This window comes from Eschrichtius robustus, chromosome 15 (genome assembly GCF_028021215.1).
Source record: "Eschrichtius robustus isolate mEscRob2 chromosome 15, mEscRob2.pri, whole genome shotgun sequence".
Classification (NCBI taxonomy): domain Eukaryota; kingdom Metazoa; phylum Chordata; class Mammalia; order Artiodactyla; family Eschrichtiidae; genus Eschrichtius; species Eschrichtius robustus.
Window position 1 is genome coordinate 18,825,433 of NC_090838.1, and position 19,920 is coordinate 18,845,352.

General features: G+C 43.8%; 3 protein-coding genes across 8 annotated transcripts in view; 1 reads left to right on the plus strand and 2 right to left on the minus strand.

The window, feature by feature from the left end:
* Nucleotides 1–1,264: 1,264 nt before the first annotated feature.
* Nucleotides 1,265–8,990, minus strand: SF3B6 (splicing factor 3b subunit 6). The gene is made up of 4 exons (XM_068564836.1): nucleotides 8,764–8,990; nucleotides 6,033–6,151; nucleotides 1,710–1,848; nucleotides 1,265–1,535 (listed from the first exon to the last, which is right to left on the minus strand). Exons 1-4 carry the CDS (start codon nucleotides 8,791–8,793, stop codon nucleotides 1,446–1,448), a joined length of 378 nt encoding a protein of 125 aa, XP_068420937.1. The 5' UTR covers nucleotides 8,794–8,990; the 3' UTR covers nucleotides 1,265–1,445.
* Nucleotides 8,991–9,094: 104 nt separating this feature from the next.
* The window catches only part of FAM228B (family with sequence similarity 228 member B), an 86,191-nt gene continuing 75,365 nt past the window's right edge, over nucleotides 9,095–19,920 (plus strand). For 4 of the 6 annotated variants that reach the window (XM_068563925.1, XM_068563926.1, XM_068563927.1 and 1 more), the window contains exon 1: nucleotides 9,120–9,155. In XM_068563925.1, the coding sequence (XP_068420026.1) occupies nucleotides 9,140–9,155 (16 nt within the window). In that variant the 5' untranslated portion in view covers nucleotides 9,120–9,139. Of the gene's footprint in view, nucleotides 9,156–11,745; nucleotides 11,826–19,920 lie in introns of all 6 variants that reach the window. The other 2 variants (XM_068563929.1, XM_068563931.1) reach the window with 2 other exon arrangements.
* Nucleotides 9,511–15,791, minus strand: TP53I3 (tumor protein p53 inducible protein 3). The gene is made up of 6 exons (XM_068563924.1): nucleotides 15,426–15,791; nucleotides 15,008–15,150; nucleotides 13,078–13,345; nucleotides 11,689–11,901; nucleotides 10,601–10,797; nucleotides 9,511–9,814 (listed from the first exon to the last, which is right to left on the minus strand). Exons 2-6 carry the CDS (start codon nucleotides 15,143–15,145, stop codon nucleotides 9,632–9,634), a joined length of 999 nt encoding a protein of 332 aa, XP_068420025.1. The 5' UTR covers nucleotides 15,146–15,150; nucleotides 15,426–15,791; the 3' UTR covers nucleotides 9,511–9,631.

The following is a 19,920-nucleotide window of genomic DNA, read 5'->3' on the forward strand; positions in this document are numbered from 1 at the left end:
GCACACTGTGCATTACAAAAATTAGTAAGAAACTCATAAAAACATTCACAAGAAAATTACAGCTGTGGCTCCTTTGTCATCTGCCTGCCCTTATAGAAATGACTCTTTCTACTCTTTAACAGTGCTTTCAAAAAGCACTCAGACATAATTAATAAATAAGACAATTATTTCTTCATTTTCAATGGTAGGCTTTGAGAAGACAGTACAAAAAGTATAAAATAGCCCATTTTCTTACAGTAATGTTAGATTTGAAAGCTAAATGCATTTAAAAGTAGAATAGGCTTTTGTCCATTTAAATGATTCAGTGCTTGTACCCTTCAAATTGATTTTGGGTTATAGTTATATACAAAACAATTAGTCCATGTTTTTCCATTTGGCCCATGCCTAAACTATAAAAAGAAAATTATAGCTATCTCCTCCAAGCTGCTGAGCTATGATGAATGTGGTAATAACCATACTATTTCCACGCCATGGGAGTCTGTGATTATAAGAATAAACATTAAGTATTTTATTTATGGCAAAGATATACTGTGAGCTAAGGTCCAAAATACACACAGACACACAGCTCCGGGAAAAGTACATAAATACATCTTAGACGTGTAACAACAAATACCACCACCCAAGCAGCTTGCTCCCACATTTCTAACCATTTGCTGTCATCTGAACGACCATTTCTAGAATAAACCTGTAAAGACAAGGGCACCCATATTGACAAAGGTATGTCGTTAACTGTAAAGCAAGTATTCAAGTGTACTCATGTGGCTAATAACTAGTTGATGTAAAAAAGCAGCTTTTGGACTTCCCCGGCAGTCCACTGGTTAAGACTCGGTGCTTCCAATGCAAGGGGCTCGGGTTCGATCTCTGGTCGGGGAACTAAGATCCCACATGAGGTGCAGCCAAAAAAGTATTAAAAAAAAAAAAAAAAGTAAAAAGCAGCTTTTTATGTAAGCATTTTATTCATTCACTCAACATGATAAGCTTTGGATCTGCAAAGTGGAGATACCTACACCTTCACTAAGTTGTTATGGAGATTTCATTGTTAATAGACATTCAATAAATGACAATACTCTTAACAAGTTCCTTTGATGGCTAAGCACTGTACTGGTCACTGGAGGCATTAAGAATATCAAAAGGTCCCCATCCTCAAGAAACTCAGTCTCTAGGACCACCTACCACTGAACAATTCTTGATATGGTTCAACTGCTGTTTTATTATTTTTTTTTCTGGTATAATACAGGAGAAATTTTAAGATAAAACACCGACATGTTTTACAAAAAGCTACGAGTTTATTAACATAATATATTCTAAAGTATATCAAAGTTTCAAGCAGGTCTTTTTGAGTCTCAAATAAGAAATCACAACATTCACTATTAATTGAAAAAAAAAAGGGTAGTGGTGGTCATTCATGGGTTTTAAACAGTCCAAAATGAAAATGCAGAAAACGTTTACTTTGGTGGATCTGTGTTGATGCCATATTTCTCCTTGAGAAGCTTCAACTGTTCTTCCTTCTTCTTTGTGTCCATCTTCTGAAATGCCTGAAAATGTGGTAAGCACCAAAGTTAACAGTTACCAATCTACAGTCAAATGAATTTCACCAGTAGCAGTAGCTAGAAAAGAACTCAGGGTACACATCTCCCGTAGTGGTGGTACAGCTCTCTACTAACTCTTACATGGGTTCCCCACGTGATGAGAACCGTGGCCATACTTACCCTGTTGGCATTATAGTACAAAACCACGAGGTATCTGTTGCAAACATTGAATCCTGACAGGTGATCACACGCGTTCTTGGCATCAAAGATGTCTTCATAGACCACATAAGCTGTTCCTCTAGTTTCAGGTGTGTTCCCCCTACCAAGTTGAATCGGACTTAATTAAAATACACATTTACCTGAAAACCACTAGAAGAAACAGATACTATGGACAGGTATGCTGGATAAGCCTATAATTTCTCAAAATATGTAATTTTTCTTTTTATTTTAAGTAAAATAACTCAGGTTAAACTTACTGTTATATCAAGAATACTAATATGGCTACTAAAGCAATAGCAGCAAAGAACTAGCTTGAAACTTTCACAGTTTTCATGTTCACTGCTCTAGTCTTTCCTACTTCTCATACTAAGAATCAATTTTCAGTTTTACACTGGAAAGTATGCTACCTTAGGAGTGATAGCTGTGATTAGTCAGCAATGTCTAGAATGGGGTTTTTCTTAGTATGCATTTATGCAACAGAACCAATACTTTAGTTATTTACCACACTAGTTCCCTTGTTTCTAAAGATTTTGATTTTCTCCCTCACTCTAATTTTAGTTCCAGTCCTTAAAAATAAGACGACCTCGGGATCTCCCTGGCGGTCCAGTGGTTAAGACTCCAAGCTTCCACTGCAGAGGGCACGGGTTCGATCCCTAGTAAGGGAACTAAGACACATACCACACAGCGCGGCCAAAAAAACCCCCCAAAAAACAAAAAAAACCACAAAACAATCTCCATCAGTGTAGGGAACAAAAGTTTCTGGGTAATATTTTACTAAAGTTTACCAAATCCATAAAAATAAAACCATTTTGTGTCTGTAGAAGGAGGTGGGGTTGGAAGGAAGCCCCTACCAGGAGGATAGCAAAATTATAAATGATACACAGGAAAAAAAAAAAAAAAAAGATACACAGGAAAAACAGCAACCACCATCCTTTATGGCCAGGAAAGGATGTCCTCCAATGTAAAGAGCCAATGTAGTTTCTTCCACTTTTCTTAGAAGATTCATTGCTTGCTTGCTTATGTATTTACTTATTTATTTGGCTGCACCACGTGGCATGCGGGATCTTAGTTCCCCAACCAGGAACTGAACCTGTGCCCCCTGCAGTGGAAGCTTGGAGTCCTAATCACTGGACCACCAGGGAATTCCCCCAAGATTCATTGCCCTTTTAAAACAAGAGTCAACTCCCAACTTTCACACATTCATTTTTAATAATATCTGCACTTTTATGCATTACACAGCCCTGTGTAGCTGGAGAAAAGGGCTGGGTTTCTGGAGGGATTGGGTTTGAAGTGTGCTTGTTGGTGGGGTTACCTGTGAGCCAGAGCAGAATGCTGGAAGGTGGCTGGAAGTGGAAAGCGGAAGCTGGATCTCACTCATGGATATGGGGCTGCTTCTTGTGTAGGTGTTCCTTGCCACCTCCTCTCCTCACCTCACCAGCTTCCGTTAGGGGGGGAGCTAGGGAAGTGTGAGGAGCAACAAACTGCGGGTGGCAGATGGCCATGTGCTTGTGAGTGGGGACAGCTGGCAGAGGTCCCATTCAGCTTATGCTCCGGTAAGCTAAAGATGGATCCCCTTTCCTCCATCTGTGTTCTACCCACCCAATGCAACTGCAGAATAAGGTTTATTAACTGCCACAGTCCCTGCAGAGGGTCAAGGAAAGGCAGTGGGCCCCACGGGAAGGGGAGGCACCTGCCTAGATTTCATCTAGGACGAGACTACAGTCTTGGGCCCTGGTCAGAGCTTGTGCTTCCTGTAAAAGGGGATGGGATAGGTATAGGGCGCCGGGGTGGCTGGAGGGTGCCAGTGTCATCAAACACTCTCACTTTGTCAGGTTACATGGGCCTGATGAAAAATTTTATAATATTCTTTACTCTCTGCAAATAATCTAACAACTCTTGGACTTTTGACTTTTAACCATTTTCTAGAATGCTTTAGGTATGAAAATTGGGACTACCCAAAGGAAAAAAACACTGTCCCAAAGATTTTCCCAAAAAGTCTACCTAATTTTTCCTTCAGAATAAAACCATAAAAAACTCAACAACAATTTAAGTTCCTTAAGGGCAAACATGACCTTATATTTTATTTCACTCCCACAGTGCTATGCATTCAGCAAGTGCTAATAAGCATTTGAAGGGTGGAGATCTACTTTCTCCTATCAGTTCTCTCACACATCTTTTCTCCGGGAAGCTAACAAAACAAAACAAAACAAAAGCATCTCTCTTCCTTCCTCTTACATCATCTTAGGAAGTAGAATAGGGAGAGGCGCTAATTCCATTTTAAAGACTCTCCATCTCAATTTAAAAAAGCAGTACTGATGAACCTAGTGGCAGGGTAGGAATAAAGATGCAGACTTAGAGAACAGACTTGAGGGCACGGGGACGGGATGGGGGGGGGGAACTGGGATGAAGTGAGAGAGTAGCACTGACATATATACACTACCAAACGTAAAACGGATGGCTACTGGGAAGCTGCTGCATCGCACAGGGAGATCAACTCGATGCTTTGTGATGACCTAGAGAGACGGGATACAGAGGGTGGGAGGGAGGCTCAAGAGGGAGGGGATATGGGGATATATGTATACATATAGCTGATTCACTTTATTGTACAGCAGAAACTAGCACAACATTGTAAAGCATTTATACTGCAATGAAGATGTAAAAAAAAAAAAGACTCTCCATCTCAAGCGCCCCAGCCCCTAATTACCAACCTAATATCTTGATCTCCACATTGTAATTTTAATTAAAAACATGTACTTGCTACCTACTATATGTTAAGCACTGAGTCAACATTATTTTCTTGATTGGTGGTAAAAGCTTAAAGTGAAAATAAGAAAACCTAATCGTGTAACTTAACCTCTCTGAGCTTCAGCTGCTTCATGTGTCAAATAGTGACATCAGGCTCCATCACCTGTCCTACCTTACTCATGGCTTTAATAATCAAAAGATGTAACAAGTATGAAAGGGCTTTAAAAAGTTCAAAGCACCGAGAGTCTGCTACATGCCAGGTAAGGTGACCAATTATCCTACATGTGAGGAAAAAGCTGGGCAACTTGTCTAGGGTCACATGGCTAGTAAAAGGGCCTGCAGCCGAATCTTGTCTCCTGAGCCCCAAGTCAGGGATTCTTCTGTACACTATTCTTGTATGTCTAGAACAGGAGTTCTCAACCTAGAGTCCATGTACCCACTGAAATCACTTGCAAAATGTTGTGTGTATTCTGTAGAAAGGGTCAAAAGCTTTTATCAAATATGCAAAGAGGGTTCCTAAAAAGGACAGCTGCTCTGTAACACTTCATTTTCATCCCTGTTTGAGTACCAATGATGATATATTTCTAGCTCTTGGTTTACTTTCTGGAGGGACAGTGATCATTGTAAAGGAGAGTCCTCAAGATCTCAGAGTTCTAAAAGCCATGGAGGAACTCTCAAGTCCTAAAAGAAAATGTATTAAGAAAGGGATATCCCAATTAAAAATAAAAAGCTTAGAAATCCTCTTAGATGGACTCAGGTAAATGGCTTATGTATACTAGTTAAAATGACAGCAGCTGTGGTACTGTGTAGAGATTCAATTTAGAATCAGAAGATTTTATCACTAAATAGCTGTGTGAAGCTAGAAAGGTACTTTACTCTCTAGGCCTTAGTAGTCTCACCTGTGAAATAGACACACTCTCACCTCCACACAGGGCTGCAGTGTTGGTGATGCAAACAAAAGCACCTATTACGACAACTGGCATATAGCAGATGTTAAACATCATTTGAAGGTATGAACCCCGATCTTTAGATTAAATTAAAACACGGATTTATGTTATAATTATTTTGCCCTATACTTTTAAATCTTCAATAGAAAGCTATAGTTGAAAAAAAAAGCATTTTTCTCAGTTACTTTTATATCCCTTTGCACAGCTTATTCAGAAATTCTGGAATCAGTAAAGGAGATGGTGAAGAGTGTTGAGAGAGTTAGAGTTAATGCATATAAAAACCACAGTAGAGTACTTCTTAACAAATAGTAGGTATGTAATAAATGTTGGTTCTTTCTCTTCCCATCCATTCCCCTCAAACCACTCACTACTACTTCATGCTCTCTATAATTTCACAACTACCATTCTTGGCTCTCACTGAGCTGGATCATGAGGGTCTCTGTAGGTACTTTTGCCTTGGTCTCTAGGCTCTTGGTTAGGCCCTCTGTCAGCTATAATTCTGAGATTATAAATTACGCAATCATTTTCTTTTTTTCTTTTTTCTCAATCATTTTCTTTTAAACGACATTTCAAAAGTCTCAGTAAGACTCACACTCTGATTTGACGAATAGGTCCATATTTCCCAAATATATCATACATTTCTTCAGCCGTGATTTTGTAGGGCAAATTTCTTATATACAAAATTCGATTTACTTCAGGTGGAAGTCGAATCTAAAATGAAAAATAATGTGCTGTTATTATAATCAGAGGCAGGAGTGCTATCATTTAAAAAAAAAATTCTCATAATAAATTCTAATAAAGATGATGCATAAGTTTTATAAGCCAAGAATAAGAATTATAATCTGATATTACTGAAAATGGCATGCTCTTTGGAAAAGCAACTGGGCATTGGTTTTAGGGAGGACTATTAGTAGGAACTAATAAGGGGCTACTACAAAACCCCGGTTTTCAGTCACTACAGGTAAACAAAGATCTCCAACCTCATTTAAAAGTCCTCAATGCCACAGACATGTGTGGGAAAGAACAAGGGAACTGTTCCTGTCTGCTGGATAATAAAACTCCCACTGATGACCATTCTCTGGTCTTCTCAGGAATTTGTTCTATCAATGATCTCTTTCTTTTGAATTTATAGCCTTTCCCTCACCATTGGCTTCTTTTATTACTCATGTGAGCAGCTGCTTATGTACTCCCAACTGTTACACAAAACACTTATTTGGATCCCTCTTCATTCACTCAAATATTTAATGAGTGCCTTCGTTATATATACACCAGGCAAGGTATTAGGATTACAGAGTGAAGGAAAAAAGACAAGTTTTCTGCCTTTCCTGAATTTATCAGCCCTCTATTTGCTATCCTATCTTGCTCCTTTTTTTTCTTTTCTCTCAGTCAAGCATCTGAAAAGAGGCAGGTTATACTCACTGCTTCATATTCTTTACTTCATAACACTCATCAACCTACCACAATATAGCTCCTACTCCAGCACGCTGATGAAAAATGCTTTTATGCACTAAGACCTTTCACTTGCAGTGTTCTTTTTTTTTGCATCAAAAAAATTTTTTTTGGAGTATAGTATTCAATTCTCATCAACTTAATTTCTCTGAGGCTTCTGACACTGTTGACTATTACGTTTTTGACTGTTCTTGACACTCTATTTCCTTGGATTCCTCCTAACTCTCTGGCTAGTTGTTCTCAGTCTTCTTTGTCATTAAGATAGGCTCTTCCACAGAGTTTCACCTTTAGACTTCTTTTCTTGACTCTCTGTATACTCCCGTTAACTCTACATTCTCTTAACCACACACGTTTTCCACACTGAGTTGATGACTCTCAAATATGTATCTCCCGTCCAGATTTCACTCCTGTGCTTCTTATTAACATACTTAATTACATACTAGACATTAATTTGCTCAATAACTATTAAACTGACAACTACTTCAGGCATTAACCTAAGTGTTGTATAAATGGAAGAATAAGATACTTATTCCCTGCCCTCAAACTAGTGGTGGTGACAAATGGTAAACAAATAAGTACAATAAAGTTTTAGACTTTAAGATTTAAGGTTAAGTTCAAATAGATGATAAACACTGTTAGACAATCACAATATACTTCTCTAGTAAATCTGCTTTCTCACTCTGCAAGAGACTATATCACATTTTCCCTTCTTTCCTCAAACCTTACCATCACCACTCCCTCTAACATCCGAGTTGAGCTGTATCCTCTCTTCCCTGCTCATCCCAGGTGATAACCTTGGCTCTTGCTTATTGGAGAAAATAGATATGACCAAATGGTAAGTACCTTATATTCAATATACATTCATCCATATCCAGCTACTTTCTCTCTCAGTGCTATGCCAACCCCTCACCTACCCCAAACTACTCCTGAACTTAACCCACCTTTCTCCTACATCATCAGTTTCTCCCGCTCTACTGGATCATTCTCATTGGCATACAAATACACCTTATATCACACATCCTAAAAAAAGTTAACTGTCATCCAATTTCTCTTCTCCCTATTTACGAGAAAATTTGTGGAAAGAGCTGTCTCCATTTTCTCAACTTCTACCTTCTTTTCATCCCACCGCATCCCACATTTCATCCACTGAAATGATTATCATCAAAGTTACCAAAAATCTTCATCTCACTATATTTAACTGTCTTCACCTTACTGTACCTTTCAGCATCTTAAGAGCTGACTACTCTCTTTCTCCTAAGACAATTTTTCTTAGGTTTCCATAACACCCCGACTCCCTAATATTACAATGTAAGCAGCAGGCCTTTCTGTTTTATTCTAGCTATCTCCGATACCTAGACTAGTGTCTGGCACATAGTAAGTGTTCAATAAATATGACTGATTTATTGTATCCTATCTCTCAAGTCTGGTATATACTAGGTGCTCAAAATTATCACTGAAAACATTAATGAAGGATCCAAAAAGCTCCACGATCTGAGGAGACTTCTAGGTTCCAGCTGCCTGTTAAGCATAAGTTATTTATTGCGGACTCATCTGTGCTACCGACTTTTAGGCCGAGGAGAAGATCCTGACGCCAGGTCCTAGGTGCAGGTGAAGCAACACAGGCTGTTAACACTATCACTGACACTAGGATAACAGACTTAAAGGAACTCTCAAAAGGGGTAGGGGCGGAAGTGTGGCTCAAGGAGCACATCCCTAAGGACCGGTCCAGGATGGAATCCCCCCCTGACATGTCAGTAACTTCTGGGCTTCCCCGCCTAGGGGACGGAGGAGGGCCAAGAAAGCTCTGATTACGCCGCTGAGAAAGCCCAGCAGCGAAGTGCTCCCCCTCCTCGGCAGAAGTCCCAGACACTCACGTTCGCTCTCTTGGCCGCTTGCATCGCCATCTTGGCAGGCTGATGAGGTTACCCCAGCAAACACTTGAATTCCTCCGCACTCCTCCGGAGCTCGCTCAGCTTCGAGTGCAACAAGGCGTCAGACGCAAGACAACAACGTCCAGACCCCGCCGGAAGCTGTTCTAACACACCGGAATACCACCGTCTCACGCCGAAACGTGCTGACGTAGTCTCCCCTTAGGAAAAGACTCCGGGGCAAAACGGGGCTGAGAGACTTAAGAGGCCGGAAGCTTGAAAGGCGGGGCCTGGGCTTAAGAAGGGGCGGTGTTCCGGTCGGGGCGGCCCAGAGCAGCGGAAGCTGGCAGAAGGGGGTGGGGCCTGAGGAGAGCTGTGAGAGATGGGGCTGCGCTTGGGTGAGTTGCCGGAGAGGGCGGGGACTAGAGTGGGGTCCGGGCCTGCGGGGCGCGCGTTGCTGTGCAGGGGACGCGTGGGTGTGCCTGGGCCCCTGACAGTGCCCGAAGCCAAGCCTGCAGGGTTCTGGCTGGTTGGGTCGTGGCCGACGCTGTACTCCGTACCCAGAACCCCTTGCGCTGGCGCAGCCCCCGAAGTTCAGCATCACCTGACCGGGCCTCTTCTGTAATCCCCTCGGCGATGCCCGTCCCGACTCCCACCTCACCCCCACCCTGACGGCCCCAGTCCACGCGCCACTCTTCAAGTCCACTCTTTATTTCCTTAGACCGGCTTTACACTGATCATTTGAGGCTGGGAGAGGAATAGGGGATTACAGGCGAGCCTGGTGTAGCACCCGGTCGCCTGAGTACTGTGAATTTTCTCCAAGTTTGCTCTTGGAAGACCTGAGGTAGCCTTGTCCTGTACTGCCCCTCCTCCTTCAGTGGGGCAGCTCCAGGACGATTTTGCCCACATTCTTGTTGGTCTCCATGTACGCATGGGCTTCTTGGATTTCAGTTATGGGGTAGACTCTGTCCAGAACCGGCAGTAAACGTTGAGGGTTCCCCGTGGAGAAGTGAGGCAGAATTTGCTCTGTGAAAGCCTTCACCAGCATCTGCTTGTACTAAGATAAGGAAAAGGAGACCATCAGCCTGGACAGAGGCCTTACCTTGCCACTCCCCACCCTGCTTCGTCTTTCTGCTTTCTCTGAAACTTGTACACATCTGAAAAGTCACACAAGGGTATGTAATCACTTCACTACCAGCATGTATGTGCATGTCCCTAGATTTGCAAGCTCTGTTCTGTCCCAGATAAAGACCAAAGCTTGGAGAAAATATTAGTGTCACTGAAAGCTGAAGGGCTGTTTTTAAATAAAGACTTCCAAGCAGGAGGCAGCCACAGACAGGACTTAATATAGGCTCAATTCAAAAGGGATGCTTAACCTCTGCTATCCCCTAGCAGGTGTGAAACCCTGTTACGAAACTCCCAAAGCTGGCACCTGCTGGAATGCCACACAGAAAAGATTTCATGAATGTATAATCTGTTAAAGGTAGAAGCTTACTAACCTTACTTACCTAAGAGGCTTTCTTAGCACACTGAGAACAGTTCTGCCTTTGAAAACAAAGTCTTGGAACTATTAGTAGTATTTCCTAATATGGTCAATGCTTTGTTCATTGTTATAAAGTTTACATAATACATTACCCTCTTTCCAAGATGTTGAGGCCTTTATCAACCAATTTTAATTAGTTCTGTGAAATTAGGTTACCTATTTATCCACAGAGGGGCAGGTTTCTATTAATACATAGGCTCTCTAACTTAATATATGATCTTACTTTCTCAGGATTATGTGAATGAATCACACTTTAATGGATCATAGTTAAATCACGTTTTCTTTTCACCCATCACTCACCTTTTTGTCCCTAGATCTTAGCAGACTGGTGATCAGACTTCCTCTTTTAAAAAGCAGCTTTGAAAACAGAGGCCCACTGATGTCAGCACCTCCCATCAGACCATAGAGAACCCAGCGACCATCAAGAGCCAGGCAGTTGACATTTTTCTCCCAGTAGGAGCCGCCTATGCAGTCTAGAATAAGGTTGACTCCAGCGCCTTTCACATGAAACACAGATATGTGATGCTAGTCAGACACAGAAAGCTTGGTGTAAAGTAAGATTACATGGTATATTTGTGGAAATATGGGTATAAATAAATACAAGTGCAAGCAGTAAATCTATAGGTTGGAACTCAAAACATTGCTTATAGAAACATGGTTGTAAATGGAGTTTAGTTGGCTGAACTCTATTATACATGTGTGATATAGTTCATATTTTATGATCCCTGCCACAGCAGGAGGGAAATGGGGCAGCACCACGATCTGGTATTTCCCCTGACCTCCACGTAAGTAGAGAACCCACTGGCACCCAGGGGAACAGGGGAGATCCACCCCAGGCTACAGGACAGGCTAGTCCATATCTAAGTTATCAAGTGTCTGAGCTGGGCTGCCTGAATCATGGCTTTGCTAGCTTTGTTTTCATCTCTCCTTTTTGACTCATGTGGAACAATGGAAGGGTATGAGCCAAATATATGCAGATTCAGTTTCAGAATATAGAGGCATACACATCTACTCACCCATTTAGGGAGCTACCTACCCAAGCCTACTCTGACCAGCTCCAAACTGGTTTCTGCTCCTGTTAATTCACTGCAGAGTGGCTGGTTGGGAACAAGAGGTCCTGAATAATTCCAGGCCAACTCTGTGTGATTATCCACTTTCTAAAAAGTGTATGAATCATATCACTTACAAGAATGCACAGGAAAATCATCTTAGTCCTCAATACTGCCTGCCTGTCTCCAATGGTCAAACACCAGAGTACTAGAATTTGGCCTGGGCAGTTGTTGTGCTTTTAGCAGAGGGAAGACAGATCCAGAGGCAACTCTGAGGCTGGTGAGGATTTTATTTAATCATCTCTGAAACTCCCGCTGAATTGCAGAAGCTTTATTTACCTTTGCTGAATTTCAGTGTTGCTTCAGAAAAATCCTCTTCTTTGTAATTGAATCCAGCAGCTGCTCCGAGCTTTTCTGCCATTTGAAGCTTGTGCTGGGAGCCAGCTGTGACCAGAGGAATAGCTCCAGCCATCCGGGTAAGTTGGATGGCAGCTGTGCCCACACCACTTGCTCCTGCATGGATTAGCACAGAGTCTCCAGCCTGAACATTTCCTGCGACAGAAAGTACAGGAACCATTTTCTTTACTTTGCAACTGCTACGCATTCTCCACATAGGCTTATTCTACCATGATTACCTGGCCCTGGGACCACCAAATGTCAAATCTCTGGCTGTTTTGAGAGAACATATTGACTTTTTGTCTTACTGCCTCTGGTCAGAGTGGGAAACAACTTTTGGAAACAGTTATTAGCAGCCACATCCATAATCTCTGTTTTACCTATGAAATAGTACCAAAACATATCTCTGACCTGTATCTGAGTGAGTAAGAATAACCACCATTCCCGCTGTCACTACCTGAAGCCAGCCCCTCTTCAGTCTGAAACCGGCCTCCAGCTGGTCTCACAAATCCAGGCACCGCACACAGCCACCAGGCTCCTCCTGAAATGGAGCTTTCATTATGTCACTTTCTCCTCAAAATGTCAAGTGGCTCTTGATTGGCTTTCGTGTCAAGTCCAGATAGCCTGCCATTCAAGGCCACCACAATCTAGTCCCAGTCTCATCTTTCATAAATTACAATTGTCATCCTTCACTTCTGAGTGAAGCAGCTGATCTCACCTTGACCCTCTTAGGCCACCTTGGTATGCCATCTGTCCATCACAGCTCTACCACCCTTCAAGGCCTTCTGTTCCAGAAAGCCTTCTCTGACCACCTTTGCCCATACCAACTTTTCCCATCTTGAGCTTCTATTGTAGTTAGAGACAGGGCCACCCTTCCAAACACTGTGGTTGTCTTGCCAGTTACACTGAGTTCCCCAAAGCCAGGGACCCTCATGTAAGCTCTTTGCTGGCCTCAGTGGGATTGGGGAGGAATTAAAGAGTTGATTGAATGGCTCCTTCTCCTGTGCTAGTGCTCCCAGAGAGAAGCTTAGCATGACTGAGAAGCTGGGACTACTGCTGGGCTTACAGTGTGAAGATGTGCACAGGCCTTTCATCCAGTGCTTTCCAGGTTTTCTATGTGCTAACCATGATTTTCAGCCTCAATATTGCTGCACAGTATGAGGACCTGATACTACTGATGGTACAGTAGGCTGAGGTGCTGGGGTTGGGTGTGGCTCAGTGGCCAGATCAAAGCTGCCCTGCAGGACTGTTGGGTTTTGAGGTGGCTGAGTCATGAAGAAATTGAACCATGCTGTATGGAGTGAGCATGAGGTAGGGTGGGGTGGTCCTTACCCAAGAGATGTAACAGTTGGAAGGCGGTGAGCCAGGCCTCTGGGATGGCTGCAGCCTGGGGCATGGTCAGTCCTTCCGGGATGGGCATGAGGAGCCCTTCAGGGACAGTGACATACTGAGCCTGGCCCCCGCTAGGCAGCAGAACCATGGCTGGGTCCCCAATCTTCCAGTGTCCCTGGCAGCCAGGCCCCTGCTCTGCCACGTGTCCAGATGCCTCGAGTCCCAAAATGTTGCTGGCTCCTGGGGGTGGGGCATACTGGCCTTGTCTCTGCAGAGAAAGGGTGCACTAAGTAGTAAACATGATCAGAAGTCTGTGTGTCACCATCCCTGGCCCTCTTCCCATAGCCCCTTTTTTATTTCAAGACAAAGTTCAGGGTAAAGTTAGGTTTTTTAATTCAAGAAAAAAGAGAAGAGAGGTGATTTGTTTCATGCAAATAAGAGACTGTAGTTCCCATAATCAGTGGATGTCTAACTGGTAGAGTCCTTCGCTATTTCTCTCATCTAAACCCCTTGTTTTACAAATGAAGAAACTGAGACCTGGGCAGGGAAATGACTCGTCCAAGGTGGCAAAGCAAATTAATAGCAAGACTGGGAATAAAACCGTGGACTCCTTTTCTTTTTAATTTAATTAATTAATTTTTTTATACAGCAGATTCTTATTAGTTATTTTATACATATTAGTGTATATATGTCAACCCCAATCTCCGAATTCATCCCACCACCACCTCTGAGCCCCCCCCCGCCCCCCCCCCCCCACTTTCCCCCCTTGGTGTCCATACGTTTGTTCTCTACATCTGTGTCTCTATTTCTGCCTTGCAAACCAAACTGTGGACTCCTTAATGATAGTTCTCATATATCAAGTGCCAGGCTCTGTACTCGCTCAACACAATCCTCAGAAGCCTCCAACCAGACGCTTGAGACCAGAGGGACTGAACTAGGAGTGCGTATCCGAACCATTTGAGGAGCTTTTTCAAAGTACACATGCCTGGGTCCTGGTCCTATTTATTTTGAATAAGTGCCCCCTGTGATTCTGGTGTACATTTCTTAATTCAAAAAATGCAGCTGGCCTAGTTTAGTGCTTCAAAAAGAAGTCAGAAGAAAATTCTTAGAGTACTGCCCCCTGCCAGCTCTGGGACCCTCAGAGTAGAAAGAATACAGACTTTGGAGCCTTAAGACAAAGACCTCAATTTGAATCACAGTTCCCCTGGTTACTAGTGTGTGGCCTTGGGGGACTTCCCTGGTGGCGCAGTGGTTAAGAATCTGCCTGCCATTGCAGGGGACACAGGTTCGATCCCTGGCCCAAGAAGATCCCACAGGCCACAGTGCAACTAAGCCCGTGCGCCACAACTACTGAGCCTGCTCTCTAAAGCCTGCGAGCCACAACTACTGAAGCCCGTGTGCCTAGAGCCTGTGCTCCACAATAAGAGAAGCCACCGCAACGAGAAGCCTGCGCAACGAAGAGTAGCCCCCACTGGCCGCAACTAGAGAAAACCTGAGCGCAGCTACGAAGACCCAACGCAGCCAAAAATAAATATAGTGTGTGGCCTTGGGCTCATTGCTGAACCTCTCTGACCCTCAGTTTCTTTATCTGTCGAATACAAATGGTGAACAGGGCTGCCTGAGGAGTAAAGGAGATAGAGCAAGGTCTAACATGGCGCACACACACACCCTCAACAAATGGTAGTTCCAGTCTCCTTATCTGGAAACCTGAGCAGACAATGGTTTGATGCAGGGTGGACTCTGCTGTGCACATACCCCTGTATTTTGTGTAAACAACGGAGGCTAAGTGGTTCTAGTTTCAGAACCCCCAGCACTGCACATCATGGTGAGCATTAATGGTAGTGCCCTAGGTCTTTCCTTCATCTGGTGAATGTTTATTGAAGAACCTGGAGTCCCGCCCAGTCCCAGCCGCTGCCAGACCCCTGGGTACCTGGAGTAAGTCCGCCCGGTTCAGGGCGCTGGCTGCCACCTTCAGGAGGACTTCACCCTCTCCTGGGCTTGGCTTGGCCACTTCCTTCAAGTAAAGGTTTTCTGGTCCTCCCGGCTTATCAAAGTGCACAGCTAACATGTTCTCTGAGGACACAGGGTAGACCGAGGTTCTTTGAGGGGCGCAGCGACCCCTGCCGGCCAGCGGCCTCCCTCAGTCCGTCCGGCCCCCGCCCCCTGAGCTCCTTCCCGCGGGGCCCCTGCAGCCTCCGGACCGACCCCACGCGGAGGACACAGACTGGGACGAGGTGCAGAGACGATGGCCGTGCGGGTTGGCTGCGGCGGAGCAGGAAGACACTGAAGAGCGTCAGGCAAGTTTCACTCCCCCGCCCGGGTCACTGGAGCCCGTGAAAGTTACTTACTTGCTCCGGGTGGGCCCCTTTGCTGCTCCGGGTGACGCGGCGCGATTCTGCGCCCCCTGCGAGTCCTCGGAGCAGAATCCTGGAGCAGTGGCGCTGCCTCGGCCACCACCACAATGGACGGCTAGACTCTGGGTAGTGCAAGCGGTGGGGCTGACCCTCCCCTTCTGAACCTTCTCCTCCTTGCCCTTTAAAATGCAAAGCTAGTGGCGGCAAATCAGATTTTCTTTAACTTTGAGCCTCTGGAATCTAGACTTTCTCTTGGTTTGGCGTGAAATGCTGTTCCAGCCCTCACTCTGAGAAAGCTTTCCTCTCTAGGCAACAAGACGCGAACTCTTGGCAGGCGATCGGTCCATTTCCCAGTCAGACCAGGCTTTTACCCCATTGGCGCTTTAAGTCTGGCTTCCTGCCCTTCTTGTGGGCAGGCGTCCCGAGTAGGGTGGGCAAGCGGGGTGCTGCTCAGAAAAAAGAGGAGCATTAGGGACAAAGGGAAGGTAAAACAGTCCCGGGATTCTTGTCACTTCTGCGGTTCCTCCAGTCTTTCCTGGGGATGAGGGAGCGGCCTCTGGAAGACGCTGCCCAGTGAGGCAAATTAGCCTGGTTAAAAGCTGTATAAATAGGCTACATCAGGGTTTCTCAACCTTGCCGCAATTGACATTTTGGACTAAATTTTTTTGTTGTGAAAGACTGTCCTGTGCAGCTTGGGATGTTTAGCAGCAGCCCTGGTCTCCACCCAGTAGATCAACAACACCCCTATCTAGTTGTGACAATAAAAAAATGTATCAGCATTGCCAGATATACCCTGGGGGGCAAAACTGCTTCTAGTCAAAAACCACTGGGTTAGAAGAATACACACGTATGTGCACCTGTATAAAAACAAGATGGGTAGCTTTTTTTTTCCCCCGAAGTGCTTTATAATTTACCACCTCTTCTCTTATTTGATCTTCATAACACTTTACTAAAAAGGAACTGAGATGTAGCAAGATTAATTTGGTTTCAAGTGGCACATAGCTGATGAGTGTCAGAGCCAGGAATCAAACTCATATCTCCTGGTCCTTGTCCAGGGCTCTGTAGTAGAAAGAAAGGCTGCCTGGGGCAACAGTCTCTCCTATCAATTACAAAACCTCCTTTCTCTCTTTATTTACATCCCTCTGCTGAGCACACCTCTTGCAAGAAGGTTACCCAAATTACATATTTTTATAAGGCCTGTTTTCCAGAAATGCCTGTCAGCCGCTGTCCCTCCTCTTGCCATCTATGTCAAAGCCATCATTGCAAGAAAAGGGACAGAAGAAGCTGAACAGTGTATTCAGGGAGAAGGTCCATATGAGGCTTTTCTGGAAACTTTGTGGTGGGTATTTCTTGCTACTTTTGTGGGTAGGCTCTAGTGTCTCAGTGGGACCATGTCCCAGGGAGGGCAGGAAACTTCTGCTGCTGGCTCCCTGGTAATTAAAGGATAAGATCCAAACTCAGTAGTCTGGCACTTGTGGTCATATTCTCTCTCTCCTTTCTAGAGAAAACCTACTCATTCTTCAGGACCCTGCTTATGCATCTTCTCTGAGGATTTTCCAGAGGGCATTTTCTCCCCCACCCTTACCTCTTTGGTCTAGGTAAGAACCAAATTTGAAGAATAATGTCAGAGTTTCTGGACAAGGAATGGAAAACAATGGACCCTGGGAAAAAGCTTGACTTGTAGAGATTTATAGGAAGGTGACTATCTCTTAAGAGTGTAAGCCAAGTCTCTAGCTTAATGGCTGGGCCCTCGCTGTCTTTTGACAGGGAGTCAAAAGAGCAAGGCGTCTTCTTGACATTTTATATACCCCCAGCCTACAAAGGTAGAGACCACTTCCCCTTTCACCATCTGTGGACCTGTCATAGTAGTTTAGGGTGTTCCAGCAATCAGAAAATAACTCATCTAATGGGAGCCAGCTGCCAGTCAAGATCTGTTGGAATGAATTAAATATATGCCCAGCAAAATAGAGCAACTGGCAGATTCTTAACCACTGGGCCACCAGGGAAGTCCCCCGGGTCTTTTTAAATTGTATAAAATCTTAGAGTATGTGGAAGAATAAACTCCCCCAAATGGCCAAGAAATATATGAAAAACAATAGTAAGGAAGACATATTACCAGATGTCAGAAAATATTGTAATGATGATAAAATGACAATATAGTACTTAACTTCTGAGGTGTTCCACAGAAATAAAAAACACCAATATGTAAGGACAGACAGAGAGAAATGTTTATTGCAGCATTGATCACAGTGACAAAAATCTACAAACAAAATAGATCCCAACACTAGGAGAATGGCTGAATAAATGATGAATACTGTGCATCCATTTGAAAAATGACCAAGCGTTATAGCAGTTGTCACAGAGGGATTTACATGAGAGAAACATTGTGGTAAAATAATGACAAAACATCCGCATACACATATACATGACTACACACACACACACACACACACACACACACGAGTTACATGAGCATGGAAAAAGATACGGAATCTTTTTATATATATCATTATCTTTTTTTTTTTTTAAATAGAGTAACAGACCAACCAAGATGAACCACACCCCTTTTTTTTTTAAAGGGAACGCTATTTATTTATTTTGGCTGTGTTGGGTCTTCGTTTCTGTGCGAGGGCTTTCTCTACTTGTGGCAAGTGGGGGCCACTCTTCATCGCGGTGCGCGGGCCTCTCACTGTCACGGCCTCTCTTGTTGTGGAGCACAAGCTCCAGACACGCAGGCTCAGTAGTTGTGGCTCACGGGCCTAGTTACTCCGCGGCATGTGGGATCTTCCCAGACCAGGGCTCGAACCCGTGTCCCCTGCATTGGCAGGCAGATTCTCAACCACTGCGCCACCAGGGAAGCCCTATATCATTATCTTTATATGTAAGTTGTTTGGGGTTATCTGGAAGAGGGTGATGTCATGGGAGGTAAGGAACAATAAAAAAGGAAAAGAGAAAAAAGTGTATAACTTTTAAGCACTTTATATGTAGAGCTATGTAAAAGAAATTAAATAAGCCTTTAAAATTAAGGAAAAAAATTGAGGAACGTTGAATGGTCCCACTGAACCATGTTTCCCTGTAATAACAGCCTATGGGTAGTCCCCTCGCACACTGACTTTGGGTTTGACCATGTGACTTGCTTTGGCCGATGGAACAATGAAAAGTGCTTGTAGGGAATTCCCCAGCGGTCGGGAACTAAGATCCTGCAAGCTGCGCAGTGCGGCCAAAAAAAAAAGGTGGGGAGGTGCTTATATGTTGAAATTGCCGTCTCTTGCTACTGGAAACTTTTTCACTGTCATGTGAAAAAGCTTCTTGAGCTACTCTACCAGAGCCTGAGACTTCATGGAGCAGAGACAAGCTGTCTGAACTGAGCTCCTCCGGACCAAATAGCCCCAGATGATTTGCCAGTTGACTGCACCTACATGAATGACCTACGTGAGATCAGCAAAGGAACTTCCTGATCACAGACAGCAAAGGAAGTAATCACAGACCAAATTATTGACCTACAAAATTGGTTACAAGTAAAATGATTATTGTTTTAAGCCACTAATATTTAAGGGTTGTTTGTTATGCAGCAGTAGATAATGGATACAAAAAGGCTCCTCAAGAAGAGGCCTCCTCTCCTCTATTCTATCATAATACATCTCTTAATAACACCTGTAGCACTCTATTGTCTGACTTTCTTCCCGACCAGACTGTGGATCTCTAGAGTATCCTAGTCATCTCAGTATCCCCTGTGCCTATCACATAAGTGTTCAATTGAGATTTGTTGACTGAATGAATGATTTCAGATTTAACTGGGATATCGAAGAGTTTGAGCCATTGAAAGAGGCCAGGGAGGGAAGTGCCAGCATTTTAAGAAGAGAAAATCCATGGGAGAAGTGGGGACAGCTGTATCTCTGCTGTAATTACCCCCTCTTTTCTGTAGGCCAGGGAGGCGAAAAAACAGCCCCTTTTCCACCCAGCACTTTTATTTTGACCCAAGAATGATTTGCTTTAGGATACCAAGAATGATTCTCAAATCTCAAGGAGTTTGTGATGTTCAGTCTGCTGAGGATGGAGTCTGGCCTCTGCAGGTCTGAGCACTATGTGGGTAAGGAACTGTTCTCAGGGTAGACCTGCTCAGAGAAGTAGGCCATTAGCATGGGCTAGAATATGTACAGTATTTCCAATCTGTTTCTCCCCCTCCCTCCCTTCCTCCTTCCCCCTTCCTCCCTCCCTCCCTTCCTTTCCTTTCTTACTTTAAATATTCATCCATTTTATTCACAGATAATAATTGAATGCCCACTGTTTGATAAACACTGTGCAAGGTGATGGGATAAAATGATGAGGTATGGGAGGTTGGTAGAGAACACTTTTTAATAACTTAAAGAAACCTTTTTTTAAAACTTTGAAATAGAAATATTCAAACATATATAATGCAGAAGAATGAAGTTGGACGCTTACCTTACAGTATATACAAAAAATTAACTCAAAATGGATCAAAGACCGA